The sequence below is a fragment of the Gigantopelta aegis genome, chromosome 15 (genome assembly GCF_016097555.1).
Source record: "Gigantopelta aegis isolate Gae_Host chromosome 15, Gae_host_genome, whole genome shotgun sequence".
In the NCBI taxonomy this organism is placed as follows: Eukaryota; Metazoa; Mollusca; class Gastropoda; order Neomphalida; family Peltospiridae; genus Gigantopelta; species Gigantopelta aegis.
This window is the reverse complement of record NC_054713.1, coordinates 8,957,119-8,978,346: the sequence shown is the minus strand read 5'-3', so window position 1 is coordinate 8,978,346 and position 21,228 is coordinate 8,957,119. Positions and strand designations below refer to the sequence as shown.

The window sequence follows — 21,228 nt, the reverse complement described above, 5'->3', positions numbered from 1 at the left end:
ATATAAGATCGTATCTCTGATCATACCTAGAGACGAGCCATACTAGGGTTTAACAGCCTGTTACAGAGAGATCTAATAGATATACAGTTAGGAGAGATATTTTGATAATCGTGTTTTATTCAGTTACGGGTATTATAGAATCCCCGTGACAATTTGTAATTGGTACTGGGTACGTTTTGACCAAATATGGGGACGTGCAACAACAAACAAAAACCAATCCTGTAGAAAATAAATTGTAATTGTAAAAACAATTTTATTAGTTTTATCGTATATAAATAAGGCGTATTTTAATCACAATATGGATACGTTGTAGTTGGTATGTTTTCGTAAGTACGTTTTGATGTGGGAAGGTTTTGACAGAAAATGGGTATTTTTAGACACAGGTACGCTATCTACGGCTTCTGTGTGCATAGCCAATAATGAACGGAAGTAAGCTTTCCGGAAGCGAAAATTTATCGTTGGTAGGCAACGGGATAGTGTTTTATCATGGCGGAAGTCGATAGTTTTCTACATTGGGAGACGTGATGCCTGCGAAAAAGAAAGGTAAAGGAAAGAAGAAGGGAAAGAAGTCTGGAAAAAAGAAATGCACGCCAGAAAAACCAGTCGATCCTCTGGCACCAGATCACATCGTCCCTCCGCCGAAACCTGGAGAAAAGGTTGAACTCTTTCAAGTCTTTGCCTTTGCTATAATTCGTCCCAGACTCCCACAAGGAAACGTCTTTTTTATACAATGAATTTTACTACAATTTATTTATTTCTGAGCCGATTGATTTGTAAATTGCTCACGAAAATAGCATTGTTCTGTTATTTCGAAAATACTTTTACTTTTCTTCATACGTCAAACCAAACTAAAATTATTGACCGAACAGTTTTATAGAATGATGGGACGGACTGTAAATGTTTTGTGAAATTATTTTGAGTTGAATAAATTAATTCACGTTTCTCAATCCAAATATGGTTCAGACACGTCTATCACATGTTCAGTCTCTGGCAAGGCTAGTGGCTCAACATTGGACATATTGAAATATTGAAAACAGGACATAAGCTATAAAATCCGAACCAAAATGTTGACTATGATAAATTGCTCTCCTACCTTTATTTTTCGATACATTTTACCCACATTTTGTCCACACAGAAATGTTGAAAAAACCCCATTACAATGACAAATTCCACATATTAGATGATATCTATGTCACCTATATCGACTTCGCTGAGATCGCATTGGGCAAAAAGCATATAATTTTGTGCGGGCTGCCATTTTGCCTTTTTATGGAATACTCTCCAACAGGGGTGAAAGGATATGACTTAATATAACGTCATAACATGTTATGATATAAAAGCAAACGTGATGACGTCATATTATTTTTTGTTTTGTTTAAAGATACCACTAGAAAACATTGATTTTATAGTAATTGTCACATACTTTGGAGGCTTTCACCCCTCTAGAAGAGTATTCTATGAAAAAGCAAAATGGCAGACGGTAGAAAATTGCATGTATTTTGCCCCATGCGATCTCAGCGAAGTCGATACTGGTGACATTGTTACAGTCTCATATGTGGAATCTGTGTCACTGTAATGGTTTTGAACAACTTGTGTCTGGACAAAATGTTGGGAAAATGTAACATTAATTAAGGTAGGAGAGCAATGTATCGTAGTTGTTAACAATTTGGTTTGGACTTTAGTATTCAAAAGTACACTAACATACACAAATGTATATGTATATATATATATATATATAAGATGTACATCACTTCATGGCATGTGGAAGTTGGTTTAAGCAATATTTTTTACCATTAAACAAATTTGGGTGTTTAAGGGAACATTTTGTTCAGTATCATGTCACGATTAGAATGCTATTCAAATTTCAGAGATCGTTACACAATTTAAAAACCTTTCACACTAATTGCTAATCAATTTTCAATTGGCTAGAAATATCTGTCACTAATCAAGATTTTGAAAACAAAATATTCCCCGGTGTTTGGCCAGCAGCTGTTTGCCAATAATATATTATTAGACTTTGAGTATTTTTACATGCCCCTATACCCAGGGCCGGATTTAGACCTTGGGGGGGCCCGGGGCAGGGGCCTGGGGTACTTCAGGTTCGGGGGCCATTTAACATAGAAATTAAATTACATGACAAATAAAAAAAATGAACTCATTTTGTAATTAATACATTATTTTTATAAAGGAAGTCCTTATTCTGGTGGGCCCCGCTGGCAGGGGAGTCTGGGCAATTGCCCCCTTTGCCCCCTTATAAATCCGACACTGCGTATACCATGGTCACTGAATAGCCAGTGATCTGACACGAGACAGAAAAAATATATAGTGCGTCTCCGAAATTATAAAATTGAACTTTGAGTTTCTCCATGTGTTATTTTCAGTGTGTATTTGAAATTGTTTATTTTAGTTAATAAATCTACTGACTTCTAACCCTGTTGACGAGAAGGAGATCCATGGGATAAAAGTATCAACAAGAGTTTTAAATGAGCTCACAGCACAAGAGGTCCGAGACCTGCGAACTGTATTTGAGATATTCGACACAGATTCTGATGGGTAATAATAATTGTCAGATGCATTTTTCATTTTATTTGCATTTATGTATAGGGGAATGTCCGAGTAACTCTCCATTCCTGAAAAATATTGGAGACAAGGCCCACTATTTTTCATGAATGGACAGTTATAAGGATATTTCCCTACTTAAAATACACCACTAAATAATAATTTTATGTGAATATATGTTAGTATGGATTTTAACACCATTGATTTTGGTAGGTTAATTAAGTAGAGTTTGATCTCTCCATTACTGAAAAAAAATGGAGCGTTGAGACAATACTGTGAATTCGCAGGTGTATTTTAATTCAATTTATTTTCATGCTTAACCACTGTGCCACTGAGGCCGGTTTCATTTTATTAAAGGTGCTGTCTCAATGTTGAATTTTGACCCAAAATATTTCTTGAAAAATGTATAGATTATACATTAACGACAAAAGCCCCGACAAAAAATTGCATCCATATAATTTCCTTTATTTTATGGTGTATAAATGTACATTACTGACATTTGAGTCATTTATTTATTTCTTATTTTATATGAATTTTGTCACGTCCTGATTTTATATATAAGAATTGCTTGTATTTTGTTTAGTGAATTTATCAGTGTTTACCAGGGGTGGGGAAAAATAAAATTGTCAATCGGTCCCACTTGATGTCATCTTTTAAAAAAACCCACCCCAAAAATTGTATATATTTTACATAATGGAATAAATAATATAAAAAAGGAATAAAAGCTATGAATTTAAATCCCATATATGTATAAAAACTACGAATACCGTGTCCTGAAAATTAATAAAAGATCGCACCGTACATAGGTGTTGACAGGTGTTGATTGTAACCAGTTGCAAACTCGGGGTCCTTTGTTTTAATTGGAGTGTAATACCTTGATGGCTCTCTCGCCAAGAATGGTGTTATTGTTAACGTCTGTTTAATCTCTTGATTGGTTCAGCAACTTTGACAAAATTAATGTCTAGCCTAGTGGCTGTGGATCGACACTACTGTAGGTCCGACTTCAGTGACTGACGATATATACTTAGGCAGACTTAAAAATCACAAGACGTCTTGCCACTAGCCATATTGACCACTATTTATTTATTATTTTAAATCATGCATGAGATACCGATGTCTGGGCAGGCCTGTCCACTTGACGGATAAGAATTTGTTCCAATAATAGAAATGGACAGGTGCTTCGGACTGACAAGAATGACAAAAGTGGGACCGGCAAACACACGTTTAAAAAAAATAATTTCGGTCTCAGAGATCGAGCATCGGTCCCAGACCGGGAGAAAAGGGCTTTTCCCCACCCCTGGTGTTTACATATATAGCAGTCACAAATTGTATAAAATTGCATTTTGTACTAAATTTGTGACCACAACACAAATTCTTTAATTCAAAATACAGATGACACATTGTATCGATGTCCTAATGACATCTTTTCAGATTTTGATAGAAGAATAATATTCAGTTATTTATTGAAGTTAATCAGTCATATGAAAGTACATGTGTGTAAACTGTATAACAGGAGGCAGACGTAGCTCAGTGGTACAGCACTCGCCTAATGCGTGATTGATCTGGGATCGATCCCGTCATTGGGCCCATTGGGCTATTTCTCGTTCCAGCCAGTGCTCCACAACTGGTGTAACAAAGGCCGTGGTGTGTACTACCCTGTCTGTGGAATGGTGCACATATGCAAAAAATGCCCAAATCTTAATAACACTATTTTATTTCCAATTTAGCATAACTACCAAACATGCAACTGTAAAGAGTTGCAAACGAATCACAACACATTTTTATATGGATTACAACTAATTTTGATTAGCAAATTTTGTCCGAATATGACTATAATTTTTTGTCCGAATTTGAGGAGTTGACCCCCCAGCCCCCTTGTCTCGTATGCTTATGTTGTTGAGGCTTTTTGTGATATTTCAAATGAAAAAATATGTTAAACTTTTGGTCTCTCCCTCTCTGTTTTTCAGGTTCATTGATGCTGTTGAACTTAGGAAGAGTCTTCGAGCACTTGGTTTTAAAATTAGCAAAGAAGATGCGAGAAGAATGATAATGGACATCAGCATAAAAGGGAAAGGGTAAAGTGAACTGAGATATTGCACACACAAATGCTATGTACAAGTTATTGGCTTATTATTTATGTGAGCGGGACGTAGCCCAGTGGTTAAGTGCTCTCTTGATGCGCGGTCGGTTTGGGATCTATGCCCGTCGGTGGGCCCATTGGGCTATTTTTCGTTTCAGCCAGTGCACCACAACTAGTGTATCAAAGGCCGTGGTATGTGCTATCCTGTCTGTGCGATAGTGCATATAAAAGAACCACTGCTGCTAATTGAAAAGAGTAGCTCATGAAATGGCGACAGCGGGTTTCCTCTCTCAATATCTGTGTGGTCCTTAACCATATGTCTGACGACATATAACCATAAATAAAATGTGTTCAGTGTGTCGTTAAATAAAACATTTCTTTCCTTATTACTTATGTATTTTGGGCCAGTGGCCTTAACACGGAATAAAGCTTGTCTTTAGATTTAATTGATGTTAAATGGATGCACATTTAAAAAAATTAATTTTAATTTGATTGAATTTAGTTATTTTTATTTAATTATTTTATAAGGGTTGGGTTTTTTCATTTTTCTTTTTTTAATCCTTTTCTTTTCTTTTTTTTTTGCTCCAGAAATGTTGTATAATTGCATGTATTGATTTTACAGTAACTCATAATATTGACTGGACTGGACTATTTGTTTGACTATTTGTCTGAAATTATGCTTTCTTTATTACATGGGGCATGACGTAGCTCAGTGGTAGAGCATTCGCCTGATGTGTGATCCATCTAGGATTTATTCCCGTCGTGGGCCCATTGGGCTATGTCTCGTTCCAGCCAGTGCTTCACGATTGGTGTAACAAAGCTGTGTTACGTACTACCCTGTCTGTGGGATGGTGCATATAAAAGATCCCTTGCTGCTAATCGAAAAAGAGTAGCCCATGAAGTGGCAGCAGCGGGTTTTCTCTCTCAATAAGTGTGTGGTCTTTAACCATATGTCCGACGCCATATTATAACCGTAAATAAAAATGTGTTGAGTGCATTTTTAAATAAACCATTTCCTTCCTTCTCTCTCAATATATGTGTAGTCTTTAACCATATGTCCGACGCCATATTATAACCGTAAATAAAAATGTGTTGAGTGCATTTTTAAATAAACCATTTCCTTCCTTCTCTCTCAATATATGTGTAGTCTTTAACCATATGTCTGACGCCATATTATAACCGTAAATAAAAATGTGCTGAGTGCATCGTTAAATAAACCATTTCCTTCCTTCGTTCTTTATTACACAGGAAAGTTGACTTCCGAGATTTTCTTGACACAGTGTTGGACCGACAGGGAGATTCACGTGACATTTATGACGAGATACTCAAAGGCTTCAAAATGTTTGATTCAGGTTAGTAGCAGATATAGTCTGTCCCACAAAGAATGCCTTTTTTCATGCTATGAAATGTACTACAAGGTATTTATTTCTGAGCCGATCGATTTGTAAATTTCACACGCAGATAGCATTCTTTTGTTATTTCCAAAACACATTTATTTCTTGTTACATCAAGGGACGGGACGTAGCTCATTGGTAGAGTGCTCGCTTGATGCATGGTTTGTTTGGGATCGATTTCTTGTCAGTGGACTCATTGGGCTATTTCTCGTTCCAGCCAGTGCACCATGACTGGTATATCAAAGGCTGTGGTATGTGCCATCATGTCAGCAAGAAAATAATCATATAGCAAGACTATATCAGTCCATAAAACCAAAATGGTGCCATAACGATGTAGTATAAGTGTCATTTTCTTACTATGGTACATTGTATGTATTACAGTTTTATTTATTTCTAAACTGAATTTTGTTTTAATTACACGCAAAAATGGTTTCCGAAACACTTTTACTTTTCTTCATACTTCAAGCCAAACCGAAATTATTTACAAAAAAAAACATTTCTGTAGGAGGATGGGACAGACTATTGCTTTTGAATGGCAGCATACTCGGGCTAGTCAAATGGTAGCTACATCATTCTTTGCTTCTACAGTTTCTTTCCTTTCACTTCTACAGTTCCATTCCTCTCCTTACTAATTCCTAACACACTATTTTATTCTGCACAGACAACTCTGGGCTGATTTCGATGGAGAACCTGCGCCAGGCATGCAAGGAGGCGGGAATCAAGTTCACCCAGCAGGAGCTGGAGGACATGATCGCTGAGGCCGACCTCAACGGAGACGGCAAGGTTGACGAGTCCGAGTTCCTCAGAATGATGCTGCAAACAAACCTCTTTTGATGACCTCTGGAGGGCAGATCTAGGGTTTCCAAGGGGGAGGGGAGGGGTATGGGGTGGATGAGACAGAGTTTCTCAAAATGATGCTGCAAACAAACCTCTTTTGATAACCTCTAGAGAGAAAATCTAGGATTTTCTAGGGGAGTGTGAGGGTGGGAAAGAAGATGGGGGTGGATGAATTACAGTACCTCAGAATTATGTTCAGAGGGCAATATTTAGGATTTCCTAACAGTAGGGTGGAGATGGGAAGGTCATTGAATCATATTTCCTTAGAATGATGTAACAAACCAACCTCTTTTGATGACCTTTAGAGTGGGTTAGGTTGGGTGGGGGGAAGATAGGATGGTGGACGAGTTACAGTTCTTTAGAATGACTTCCAGAGGGCAAGGTTTAGGACTTCTGAAAATGGGAAGGTCAACGAGTCGGAATTCTTAAGTATGATGTTGACAATTTAAAGTTTTTTGATGACTCTAGAGGGCAGATCTAGGATTTCAGAGGGTGGGTGGGGTGGTTTGGGAGAGAAGATGGAACGTTTAGTGAGTCAGAGTACCTCAGAATGATGCCACAAACAAAACTGATGACCTCTAAATGGCAGATCTAGGATTTTTGAGGGAAAGGGTGGGAATGTAGATGGATAGTGGACATGTCACATTGTTTTCAGAATGTTGTTACAAACCAACCTCTTTTGATGAACTTTAGAGTGCAGATCTAGGATTTCCGAGGGTGGGGGTTGGGGGAAGAATAGAGAAGGGGCTGTGGACAATTCAAGTTGCTCAGAATTTATGTTTAAAAATAACTATCACTCGTTTGTAAAAGTGTGATAGTTTTGTGTTTATAATGGATATCGGTGTAATTTGATGTTGTTGCAATTTGAATATTGTTTAATGCATAATAATTTATATTTTTATACAAAAATATATATACCTGTGCACCTATCTGTGTTTGTCTTTTATTAGCACCATATTGGTCCAACCAGAGGGGATCATAGGTTTCGTATCCGTCTGTCTGCCCCAACTAATCCATTGTCCTGAACAGACAGCCCAGATAGTTGAGGTGTGTGTCCAGGACAGCATACTTGAAACTTAATTGATTATAAGCACGAAAATAAGTTGTATGAATGATACCACAGAATGAGGGCCTGGTCCCTGTTTTTCGCAAAGTGATCTTGGCACTAATATCACCTTAATTAAAGTTAAAAGTTTGTTTTGTTTAATGACACCGCTAGAGCACATTGATTAATTTAACATTGATGATTGGATTTCAAACATTTGGTAATTCTGACAGGTAGCCAGAGAGAACCCACTACATTTTTCCATTAGTAGCAAGGGATCTTTTATATACAGGGGACGAGACGTAGCCCAGTGGTAAAGCGCTCGCTCGATGTGCGGTCAGTCTAGGATCAATCCCCGTCGGTGGGCCCATTGGGCTATTTCTCGTTCCAGCCAGTGCACCACGACTGGTATATCAAAGGCCATGGTATGTACTTCCCTGTCTGTGGGATGGTGCATATAAAAGATCCCTTGCTGCTAATTGAAAAGAGTAGTTCATGAAGTGGCGACAGCGGGTTTCCTCTCAATATCTGTGTGGTCTTTAACCATATGTCTTGCGCCATATAACCATAAATAAAATGTGTTGAGTGTGTCGTTGAATAAAAATTTTCTTTCTTTCTTCTTTTATATATGCACTTTCCCACAGACAAGATAGCACATACCACGGCCTTTGACCAACCTTAACTGAGAGCATAAGGTAGCTATACACTTAAAAGGTGATCTTAGCGCTAAAATCGCTTCGTAAAAAGACGATTGTCAAGACGCAGAGGGTGGAACTTAGCCCATATGTAAAGCACTAGCTTGATGCGCGGTCCATCTAGGATCGATTCCCATCAGTGGGCCCATTGGACTATTTTTCGTTCCAGCCTGTTCACCACAACTGGTGTATCAAAGGACGTGGTATGTGCCATCCTGTCTGGGGGATGGTGCACATAAAAGGTCCTTTGCAGCTAATGGAAAAATGTAGCGGGTTTTATCTTTAAGAAAATAAATATTATGTAAAAATTACTAAATGTTTAACACCCAATGGAAGATGATTAATAAATCAATGTGCTCTAGTGGTGTCGTTAAGCAAACATTAACTGTCAACACGCAAGGTATACAATGAAAATATTTAGAAAAAGATAATGGGCTGTAAAGTTTATAGTTTTATCATTACTAAGAGGTGTTCATTGTGCGGGTAATATCAAATGTGGTGGTATGTGCTATCCTGTCTGGGATGGTGCATATAAAAGACCTTGCTACTAATGGAACAATGTAGCGGGTTTTCTCTTTATCACTGTTTCAAAATAACCATATGTTTGACATCCTATAGCCGATGTTTAACAAATCAATGTGCTCTAGTGGTGTCGTTAAACAAAGCAAACCTCTTTGGTGTGGGTAATTTTATTCTTTGTTGAGGAAGTAAATCTTTAATAGTCTCAAAAGAGCAAGAAACGAAAAGAACGAAGTAAATAATAAAAACATTCAAATCTCCACCCTCTATCCACGCAAACATCCATAACACAGGAGCGTGTGTGTGTGTGGGGGGGGGGGGTCTTAGACTGTCAAGCGAAGTTTTAGGGTGTGTGTGTGTGTGTGTGTGTCAACTCGTGCTCCTTCCAAAACTAAATTAAAAAAGAAAATTCGCTTGGAGCTGGGGGTGGGGTGGGATCCCAAAACACCCTCTGCATACGCAGGAAACAAAGAAAAAAAGAAGAGAAAAACAAAAACGCCTAAATGCAGCAAGGGTCAACAAAATGACATTTACGCGAGATTACCCAAGTCATCGATATTAGCGTGGTCGAAATAACGGTGTTTAGTTTAGTACGGACAAGTAGAAATGCACGCAGAGCAACACAACTGTTTCTCTTAGTGATAAAACGTTCGCTTTATGTGCTTAACGGTAAACCAAATGGTCAGTGTTAAAAACAAATGGTCACGTCGGGAACCAATCAAATAGTTCGCGAACATTAGCTGGCTGAACTTGTGGCAAATTCTCTCTCTCTCTCTCTCTCTCTCTCTCTCTCTCTCTCTCTCTCTCTCTCTCTCTCTCTCTCTCTCTCTCTCTCTCTCTCTCTCTCTCTCTCTTAATCATAATATTTTCCGGGGGGGGGGGGGGGGGGCGCATTAACTTCGCTCGCCAGTCTAAACCCTCCTACAATTCCTGTAGAAGAAGCGCGGAGTAAGGTAAGCAGCATTTGTAGATTTAGAAGGGGGGGGGGGGGGAGTGTCACAAGTGTTCCGTGACCCTCTCCCGCCCGTTTGAAGTCCTCTTAATGACTTTTTTGTTATATTAAATTCATCATCAACAATATATAATATTACATGACTATGAAGAAAATCGTATCTCGGCATCTTTATTTCCAGGGGCGAGACGTAGCCCAGTGGTAAAGCGCTGGCTTGATACACGGTCGTTTTAGGATCGATCCCCGTCAGTGGGCACATTTGGCTATTTCCCGCTCCAGCTAGTGCACCACGACTGGTACATCAAAGGCTGTGGTATGTGCTATTTTGTCTATTGGATGATGCATACAAAAGATCCCTTGTTGGTTATCGAAAAGAGTAACCCATGAAGTGGCGACAGCGAGTTTCCTCCCTCAATATCTGTGTGGTCATTAGCAGCAAGAATTCTTTTATATGCACCATCCCATAGACAGGATAGCACATACCACGGCCTTTGATATACCAGTCGTGGTGCACTGGCACCGGCCTCGGTGGCGTCGTGGCAGGCCATCGGTCTACAGGCTGGTAGGTACTGGGTTCGGATCCCAGTCGAGGCATGGGTTTTTTAATCCAGATACCGACTCCAAACCCTGAGTGAGTGCTCCGCAAGGCTCAATGGGTAGGTGTAAACCACTTGCACCGACCAGTGATCCATAACTGGTTCAACAAAGGCCATGGTTTGTGCTATCCTGCCTGTGGGAAGCGCAAATAAAAGATCCCTTGCTGCCAATCGGAAGAGTAGCCCATGTAGTGGCGACAGCGGGTTTCCTCTCAAAATCTGTGTGGTCCTTAACCATATGTCTGACGCCATATAACCGTAAATAAAATGTGTTGAGTGCGTCGTTAAATAAAACATTTCTTTCTTTCTTGGTGCACTGGCTGGAACGAGAAATAGCCCAATGGGCCCACCGATGGGGATCGATCCCAAACCGACCGCGAATCGGGCGGGCGCTTTACCACTGAGCTACGTCCCGCCCCTCGAAATCTGGAAGTGACGAAACATCTTGAATGGGCAAATAAGCTTTCGTCCAAACCATTGTATGGTAATGAGGTTATATTAAACGAAACTAACAGGCATCACATCTTCAGGATCTTTCGATTTCCAAAAATAGAACATGTACAGTTCGTACTTTGTCAAGACTGTCAACAGTCAGGTAGGGTCTCCACGAGTATTGGAGTACTCGGGCACGGACCGAGTGTAACAAGACTCGAGTACTCGGGCACGGACCGAGTGTAACAAGACTCGAGTACTCGGGCACGGACCGAGTGTAACAAGACTCGAGTACTCGGGCACGGACCGAGTGTAACAAGACTCGAGTACTCGGGCACGGACCGAGTGTAACAAGACCCGTCCAAGAAAAAAACGCACCCTCATTTAAAAAAATAAGTTTTTTTTTTTTTTTTACGTAATTTTGCCATATACGTGCCGCCGGGCTAAAAGGCAGGGAGGGAAAACAAAAGTGGAATGTGTGGAATGCGGTACAATGTCATAATTTGGCATCCATGTTCAGCGCTGGAATTAAGATGCACAATGCTATTTCACTTTATTCCTTAGTCTCATTAACATCTAGTGTTAAGCGTCGGGTACTCGGGTCCTGGTCGAGTTTGACTCTCGAGTCCAATATTTTGGACTCGTGGAGTCCCTACTGTCAGACCATACACTTTACTGATCGGGTTTCCAAACCCTTTTTGTGTTACCTTTGTCTTCAGTGTGACACCCAATAGCCGATGTGTATTTTTGTGCTGGGGTGTCGTTAAACATTTATTCATTCATTGTCGTCAGTAATCACCACTTCCGAATGCCCTTCGAAACATTTGAAATATGGGGCAGTATTACTCTCTGTTATAGCAAAAGAAGCACGCAAAGTCTGGAGACAAAACGTTTGTTTCCTATATTCTGTTTAGGTTCGTTGGTTTTCCAGCAATCGTCCAATCATTACGTGACTATCTGGCATATGAAAAAAAGAAGCAAACGCAGCATGATCGCAGTGTCTCTTATTAATAACTACCACATGCCCATAGATTCACAAGACATATACTGATGGAAAGGAATAAAGGATCACACGGATAGCAACAAGAAATAATGACTGCATCAAAAATCAAATCATATTATCAGAAGTTGACTGGGAACATATAGGCAGCACATTCAACACTACAGACATTCAATCCCACATTACAACTTGGTATGAAATACAGACATTACTACGTTAGTTGTGAATTAAATTTGGTCCACAATTTGATGTGGTCCCTTATTTCTTTCCATCAGTATATTTATGATGATCCGTGTTGTAGTTGTGGCCATCTTTTTGAATATACAGTCTACTTTCTGTTCTATTGTCCTTTGTATGATCATATTCGCCCAATCATGTTCTTTTACTGTAGTGGTTTTGATAGTAAAGCAGTACTATTTGGAAACAAGAATTATCCATCCGAATTGACCCTAAAGATCATCTTATCAGAGCGATTTACTTTATAAATTATGCATGTTCTACTGTGCTATTATCATATAGTCTGGTGCACCATTTGCATGTTTCGCTTCAAAATTATATAATATAGATAGATAGATAGATAGATATATAGATACATAGATACAGCCCATGCAATTAAGAAAGTGTCCACGGCAAATAATATGTCTTGAAATTGTTAACACACGTACATGTGTAAACATAAAGATATAATTAATATATTTTGGAGGAGGGACGAGCTGGTTTTTCCACCATGTTCTTATCTCGGATCCACATGATAACAGTACACTGTCGATGACAATAAAATGCGGGAGTCAGGGTCGTATCCGTCAGGGGTGGGGCAGAGCTACCCTCCCTTTTTGTCGAGAACTTTGTAAAAACAAAAAACACTCCACCTACAATACTCAGGCAGAGGAAGTTTGGGGTTCGACTCCCCCTTCCCAAAACTCATCACGAATTTTAATTTAAAAAATATATATTCTTCGGAGTAGGACAATTCACCTCTCCTCTAAAAACTTAACTTTCCACGATATAGACCACTATGGACAATTTTCTGCACACGTGCCTGTTACTTTGCCCCGATTCCTTTTGTTTTACTACCCCCCCCCCCCCCCCCCCCCACCCCATTTCATTTCAACTTATTTTCGTACTTATATCCAATTAAGGTTCAAGTACGCTGTCCTGGGAACACACATCTCAGCTATCTGGGCTGTCAGTCCAGGAAAGTGGGTTAGTTGTTAATTGTTTGTGGTTTGTAAAAGAGAGAAGAGGGTATTGAGTCGTTAAAACTCGCTCTGGGTGGGAGCCGGTACCGGGCTGCGAACCCAGTACCTACCAGCCTGGAGTCCGATGGCGTAACCATAACACCACCAAGACCGGTCCCCTCCCCCCCCCCCTCCCTTGTAATTTTAGGGTAGGTACGGCCCTGAAAGCGACCATCGATCAGAAGTACCTGGATTCCATCTTACCCATACATGAATAACCAACAGGCATGCCAAACAAACACTCGGATCAGTAATCGATTTCAGACTGTGTTTACCAAGGAAAGGAACACGTCGCGTGCCAAATCAGGAAATTGACTATTTAATAAGATTTGATCAATTTCTGTCCACAGAGGCGAAAATAAATATTGTACATGCATATTTTGATATTTAATACAGACAAGACGCCCTGAGTGGCATAAGATAAGAATGGGTGCGTGTCAGTTAATGCGGTACTTTCGAAATTGACTTAAACAATTCAGGTAACTATATATAAAGTTTTATTTTGTACGTGATGTTTTAAAAACATATATTAGTATGTATGTGATGGTTTTAATAATCCCTTCTCTCTCTCTCCCCCTCTCTATCTCCGCTCCTTTCTCTCCCTGTCTCTGTTTCTGTATATCTCTCTCTCTTTCTCCCCCCCCCCTCTTCGCTCCTCTGTCTGTCTGTCTGTTTGTCTCTCTCTCACCTCTTCTCTCTCTCTCTCTCTCTCTCTCTCTCTGTTCCTCCTCTCTCTCTTTCTCCCCTCTATCTATCTCCGCTCCTTTCTCTCCCTGTCTCTGTTTCTGTTTCTCTCTCTCTCTCTCTCTCTCTCTCTCTCTCTCTCTCTCTCTCTCTCTCTCTCTCTCTCTCTCTCTCTCTCTCTCTCTCTCTCTCTCTCTCATCATATATTAAGGCTCATATACACTGGATGCGGTGCGTACGTGCGGTTCAGCTAAAACAATCGAAATACATGAGTCTCAATGAGAGCGTCTAGACTGGACGCGTACGATGCAAGCGTCTACAAAACGCATGTGGCCAGCCGCAATGTAATAATCATATATGGAAGGGAGGAAATGTTTTATTTAACGACGCACTCAGCACATTTTATTTACGGTTATATGGCGTCAGACATACGGTTAAGGACCACACATATATTGAGAGGGGAAACCCGCTGTCGCCACTTCATGGGCTACTCTTTTCGATTAGCAGCAAGGGATATTTTATATGCACTATTCCACAGCCAGGATAGCACATACCACGGCCTTTGTTACACCAGTTGTGGAGCTCTGACTGGAACGAGTAATCATATATAGTATATGTGTCCAAAACGCGAGCCGCAAACACAACAGTCGAAAAAACCGGACCGCACGCACGCGCCGCGTCTATATACGCCTTAGCAAATGATTATTTTGACACACATGCACACTTATATTATCTAGAGGTGGGCATAGGCGTACGGGCTCCTATTTTTGTAGGGGGGGGGGGGGGCAGGCTGGCGTTTGCCCGAAGTAAACAAAAATGCCCGAATCTGGAAAAAATCGTTTAATCATATTAATCACTACGCATTTGTTGCATGGATTAAAACTAATGTTGAAGGTTGAAAAATGGAAATGTATGGTAAAAAGGTCTCGGGTTAGCACATTTTGCCCGAATATCTGTACAATTTTTGCCCGAATTTGAGGATTTTCTCCAGCACTGGGGGGTGGGGCTCGTACGCTTATATAAGTGGGGATTAATGGGTGATGTCACGGGGATCCTATAATACCCGTAACTGAATAAAACACGATTATCAAAATATCTCTCCTAACTGTATATCTATTAGATCTCTCTGTAACGGGCAGTTATACCCGCGTGGCTTGTCTAGGTATGATCAGAGATACGATCTTATATAAAGTATGTATAATATAGCACGTTTAGTTCACTAGAAAACACAACAAAAACACAATACACGTTGGAATCTGTATTAGCCTACGCTGACAAATGTACTGCCGCAGTAGTTAATTAACAACAACAACAACAATGATACTAACAGTTACCCTAGGTGCCTAGATCACTTACATTATTTAATCACTACCGTGACAAACACCCACACGTGTTAATTGACACACAATATTCTAGTCACTTCACTCTATTAACAACTAAACTGGACACAACACCCACACGTGTGATAATTGAGAAACGCTTCCAGGGGAACTTAATTAATAAAGGAATTACAACTCTATTCCTAACTGGTTAATTTTTAATTAACCCTTATCTACTCATTCAGTAACCTTGTAATACAGAATTAATACTGGTACCTATCACAATAAAGACAATAACCTACAGTGTACATAGGTCCTCTAGGATGACTGGTTAAGCTTTATATATATTAGAACAGTGAGCCTACAGTTTACTGCGTCAGATTACCGGCAGCACCGTCCAAATAATATTGGTATAATACAGTATTAAAATATTTAAAGTCACATCAATCACATCAAGGTTATACAACAGAGCAGAAATAATATATAATTACCAGTCCGGACGGACAACGTTCCCCCTGGAAGCCTTCCTATGTTTCTCTCCGATATCTCTAAAACCCTAGCTATTTATCATAAAAACCCGAATATCGCCTGGGGGTACAACGCGGTCCTCCCCCTATCAAGTGATATTTCCACAGCGACCAAGCCCGCATATTTTTCTTAGGTTGCCAGACTTGCTGACGCCTAGTCGCCAAAATCACGGAGAGAGAGAGAAGAAAGAAATGTTTTATTTAACGACGCACTCAACACATTTTATTTACGGTTATATGGCATCAGACATATGTTTAAGGACCACACAGATTTTGAGAGGAAACCCACTGTCGCCACTACATGGGCTACTCTTTCCGATTAGCAGCAAGGGATCTTTTATTTGCGCTTCCCACAGGCAGGATAACACAAACCATGGCCTTTGTTGAACCAGTTATGGATCACTGGTCGGTGCAAGTGGTTTACACCTACCCATTGAGCCTTGCGGAGCACTCACTCAGGGTTTGGAGTATCTGGATTAAAAATCCCATGCCTCGACTGAGATCCGAACCCAGTACCTACCAGCCTGTAGACCGATGGCCTAGCCACGACGCCGGTCAAAGAGAGAGAGAGAGAGAGAGAGAGAGAGAGAGAGAGAGAGAGAGAGAGAGAGAGGAGAGAGAGAGAGAGAGAGAGAGAGAGGGGGGGGGGGGGGGGGGGGGGGGGGGAGGGGAGTTCTTTAAGATTATTACAACCAAGGCCTCATTAAGGATTTCATGGTAGACACAGAAGCTGCTTTCTGATATAATTCAAAACAGACAATTGTAGATATTTTTCATACCAGTTATTAGGTACATATATAAATTGCACAATAAATTATATTGTGTTTCACAGATACACGTCAAGCCTTTCAAGGGACTTTATTATTTCCTCACTGTTTTGTACATACATTCGTACGCACACATACAATATATATAAACATTTGTTATAAAAAAAAGGCGCCATTTGGCTTCTACGCAGAAAAAGTTAACGTAGAGGTCTGCAAAATGACCGTAGTTTAAATATTACTGGGGTTTCGTTAAACAAATATTCATATATTCTTTCTTTTTCAGTCACAGAAAACAAAGGATACCCTATGACTTTTGTCAGAACATTATTGAACTATTTCATAAAGATGATGCAATTATGTTTGGTGATGATTACTGCGTGTGTGTCTTTTAAATGCATATTCAACGCATCATTAATAATGACCAATCTTTAATATATCAAATTGTTCACATCATTTTGTGTTTGTGACTCCAACAAAAATAAGTGATGACCCATAAGTGATGACCCATTCCAAGTGTTCACACCATTTCATGTTTCTGACTGCAGCAAATGAAAATAGATCTTGGAAACATGACTGATGCATCTTTCGTAATAACCTATTGATAAAACTTCAAAGTATCCGCACCATTCTGCGATTGTTGGAAATCATTATTGACGCATCGTTTGGATTGTCTAATTTATAAAACTGCAAAGTCACACCATGTTGTGTTGGTGGTTCCAGGAAGTGTAAATGATTTTTGGAAACATGGTCAGTGCTTCTTTTTTGTGTGTGTGTAATGCCTATTTATAAAACCTCAAAATGTGCACATCATTTTGTGTTTGTGGTTCTGGCAGATGTAAACCATTCTTGGAAATATAGCTGGTGCATATCTTGTAATGACCTATTTACAAAATCTCCAAGAGTCCACATCCGGTTGTGTTCGTTATTCCAACAACTCTAAATGGTTCTTGGAAGCATAGGTGATGCATCTTTTATAATGACATATTTATGAAACCTCTAAGTATCTACATCATTTCTTACGTGTGACGCCAGCAAATGTAAATGGTTCTTGGAAGCATATGTGATGCATCTTTTATAATGACCTATTTGTGTCCACATCATTTTATGTTTGTGGTTCCAGCAGATGTAAACGATTCTTAAAGACAACCAATTAAGACATCAAGATTTTGAATATTAATGGAACGAAAATATCATATCCATTTTATGTCTATAGAGACCTCGAAAATATAACGAATTCTTGGAAACGTGCCTAAAATGACAGAATTATAAACTACCATTTACCAAATCGAGACGCGTAAATCATTTTTGTATTCTACGATTACCCAAACGAAAGAAAGAAAGAAAGGAACAGAAGTAATTAAAATATGACTAACACACCAGTATCGGCAGCAACGACAGAAGTCGATGTGAATGTTGAGCCAACTACAGCTAACCACAGTTACCCCTCTACAAACATTTCAGCTGAAGAGTTTGAAGAATTTAAGATCGCTGACGTCATAAATCTTTACGTTCCACCTATACTCATCGTTGTTGGTAACGTCTTCAACATCCTGGCATTTCTTGTCATGCGCTCGCATTACTTCCGGTACCTGTCGACGTCAGTCTACATGAGCGCATGCGCAGTTAACGACGCCGTCAGTCTAATAATATCCCTGACGCCTCACTGGCTGTACGTCAATTTTCCCTGGACGATAATAAGGACGCCCGATTCGCATTACATGTGTAAGTTCTTTAACTTTTATGGATATTTTAACTGCGACTACACCATTGTTCTTACCGCTGTTATGACCGCCGATAGAGCTTTCGTCATTATGTATCCCATCAAGGCTTCGACGAAAGACCTGGTGAAAAGAGCGAAGATAACGATTGCCGTACTTATGGTCATGGTCGTAGCTAAAGAGTTTCACTTTCTGTTCTATTCCGACATCGTTCCACCGGAAAGGGCCGACAGGCTTTGTGATGCCATCACGAAAGAGCAGGCGTATAAATATTTTTTCAAAAATATTTGGCCGTGGATACACATCTCGTTTCTCACGTTGTGTTTTCTAGTCATCTTCGTGAGCAACACAGTCATCATCGTCAACGTCAGGAGGTCAGATAATATGGTAAACGCCAACATTAAGAAGCACAACGCTCACAACATCAGCAGCAGCGGAAGCAGCTGTAGAAATAGCAGTTCAAGAATTTCTGAAAATCCGAGTGACTGCAACACTGTATTTGCTGAATTAACTTCTATCCAATCAATGCCGCAGATAGAAAATTCTATATTTAGAAAATCGGATTCCGACCAATCAACGTCGACCAAAAATACAGCGTTCAAAAGATCTAATTTTAACCAATCAACGTCGAACCGGTCCGCAATTAAAGAAATAAATTCCAGTCAATCAACGTCTCGTATTAACAAAACTCCGTGTAGGGCATCGACTTCCAGCCAGTCATCTTCGCGCTCGAAATGGCAACAAATCACCATCATGCTATTGGCTCAGTCATTCACTCTCATAGCCCTGACGTACCCATTTTCAACACACCTAGCAATATCGTCACACATATCGGATTTGTACACGGACCCCGAGAAAAAGGCAACCAACCATTTGACGTTTTCGGTGGTGTTCTACTTTCTGTACTCCAACAAGTGCGTCAACTTCTGTCTCTACTGCATAACTGGTTCCCGTTTCCGCTGCGCCTTGAGATACCTGTGTTGCAGCAAACCACCCGAAACCCAATACACGGTTCACTCCATGTTGAAACAGACGGCGATCGCTACCAGCCAGACGACGCTCTCTAGCATTTCGCTGAATCAGAACAGATGACAGATTATGTGGTCACAGACCGCAGTTATTTACGCTATTTAATTATATTTATTTCTATATAGTGTTAATGGCAATAGCAATTTTATTAATACTAGTAGGCCCGTGGAGTTTTGTATCACCTTTGCCTGCCTGAGAGCAACATATCCTGAACAGGCCATAAATCTCTTGTCCAGGGCCCCGTTCGACGAAGCGGTCTTAGTGCTACGATCACCTTAAGTACATAAGGTAGCTATGCACTTTAGGTGATCTTAGCGCTAAGATCACATTACGTGCATATCTGTCTTAAGGTGATCTTAGCTATCAGATCGCTTCGAGGAACGCGCCCTCATCTTTGTCCTATGATACCGGCATCGATGGTGTCGTAGTTAAGCCATCGGAATTAATTACGGCTGGTAGATACAGATACCGAGTTTGCAGCCCTGTACCGGCTCCCACCCAGAGCGAGTTTAACGACTCAATTAGTAGATGTAAGACCGTTACACTGACTTCTCTCTCACTAACAAATAACCATTGACCCACTGTTCTGGACAGACAGTTAAGATAATTGAGGCGTGTGCCCAAGACAACGTGCTTGACGCTTAATTGGATATCAGCACGAAGATAAGTATAAAACAAGCAAAGACCATGTGGTCACAGACCACAATTATTTACCCTCTATATATGTTTCTATATACGTTAGTTTTGAACACTATGACGTAGTTTTCACTATCAGAGTCGTTTTTGTTAACTGAAATCAGACATCAGTTAGATGTTATTGTTATTTACGCTATTTATATGCTACTATATACGTTAGTGGCTAAAATACTTTTATTAAAGTGACAATTACAATTACAGCCGGGTTTTTATAATTGACATCAGACATTAATTATATTTTATTGTTTAGTGTATCCATTTCCAAGAATCCAAAGTGTTTGTAGTCATCCTGATGTTTCTAACCACAAAATACTTTTTTATATAACTTTATATCGTTTGAGAAGTAACGGTTATGGAGACGAGCTCTTGTCTATATTTAAGATAATTTTCCCGTTTCCATGTAACAGACTCGTGTTTCCTTCTATTGTAACTTTATCCAGACGTGTTTACAGGATTGTAGATTAACCAAACTAGGGTCTATTTTCACGGGTTAAAACTAGCGTCTGCGACTTTAATACCAGTAAATAGGCCCGTGGGTTTTTATATGCACCTTTGCTGGCCTGGGAGTAACATATTCAGAAAAGAACAACCCCTGGTGTCCAGCTATTTCTCCCAGGATATTGGTTTTAACAAACACACCCACTAAAGCTGTATCCTAACCAGACCCAAGCGGTTGGGATACGGCAATTGAAATCAATGATTTCTAAAATAATCGCTTGCATCGCTCGCGTCCGGTTAAGTTAAATGTACTTCATTCACATGGGTTGCCACAAAGAAGTCCTCAGTGTTAACACGTTACAGGTGTTTGCAAATTACATGCTCTCGTATGTCAACTTCATTCCAATAATTGACACTATAAATCTGTCAACCATAAAATAATCACAATCAAAGAGCAGACTACTTGTGCGGATATATTTCCGGATTTTTGGTCAACCAAATAGGAAAATACCTGCGATATGTGGCCATCTAGCCAGAGCACACTGAATCATCAACTAAATGGGATAATAACTGTGATATGTGGCCATCTAGCCAGAGACCGGCCTCGGTGGCGTCGTAGTTAGGCCATCGGTCAACAGGCTGGTAGGTACTGGATTCGGATCCCAGTCGAGGCATGGGATTTTTAATCCAGATACCGACTCCA

General features: G+C 40.0%; 2 protein-coding genes across 2 annotated transcripts; both read left to right on the top strand.

Annotated features, from left to right (window-relative positions):
• The first annotated feature begins 458 nt into the window (after positions 1-458).
• On the top strand, positions 459-7,797 carry LOC121390144 (caltractin-like). Its single transcript, XM_041521893.1, has 5 exons — positions 459-656; positions 2,408-2,553; positions 4,527-4,634; positions 5,888-5,991; positions 6,695-7,797. Exons 1-5 carry the CDS (start codon positions 525-527, stop codon positions 6,865-6,867), a joined length of 663 nt encoding a protein of 220 aa, XP_041377827.1. The 5' UTR covers positions 459-524; the 3' UTR covers positions 6,868-7,797.
• Positions 7,798-18,008: 10,211 nt separating this feature from the next.
• Positions 18,009-19,454, top strand: LOC121390325. Its single transcript, XM_041522112.1, has one exon. The coding sequence runs from the start codon at positions 18,009-18,011 to the stop codon at positions 19,452-19,454; it is 1,446 nt and encodes a 481-aa protein (XP_041378046.1).
• Positions 19,455-21,228: the final 1,774 nt, after the last annotated feature.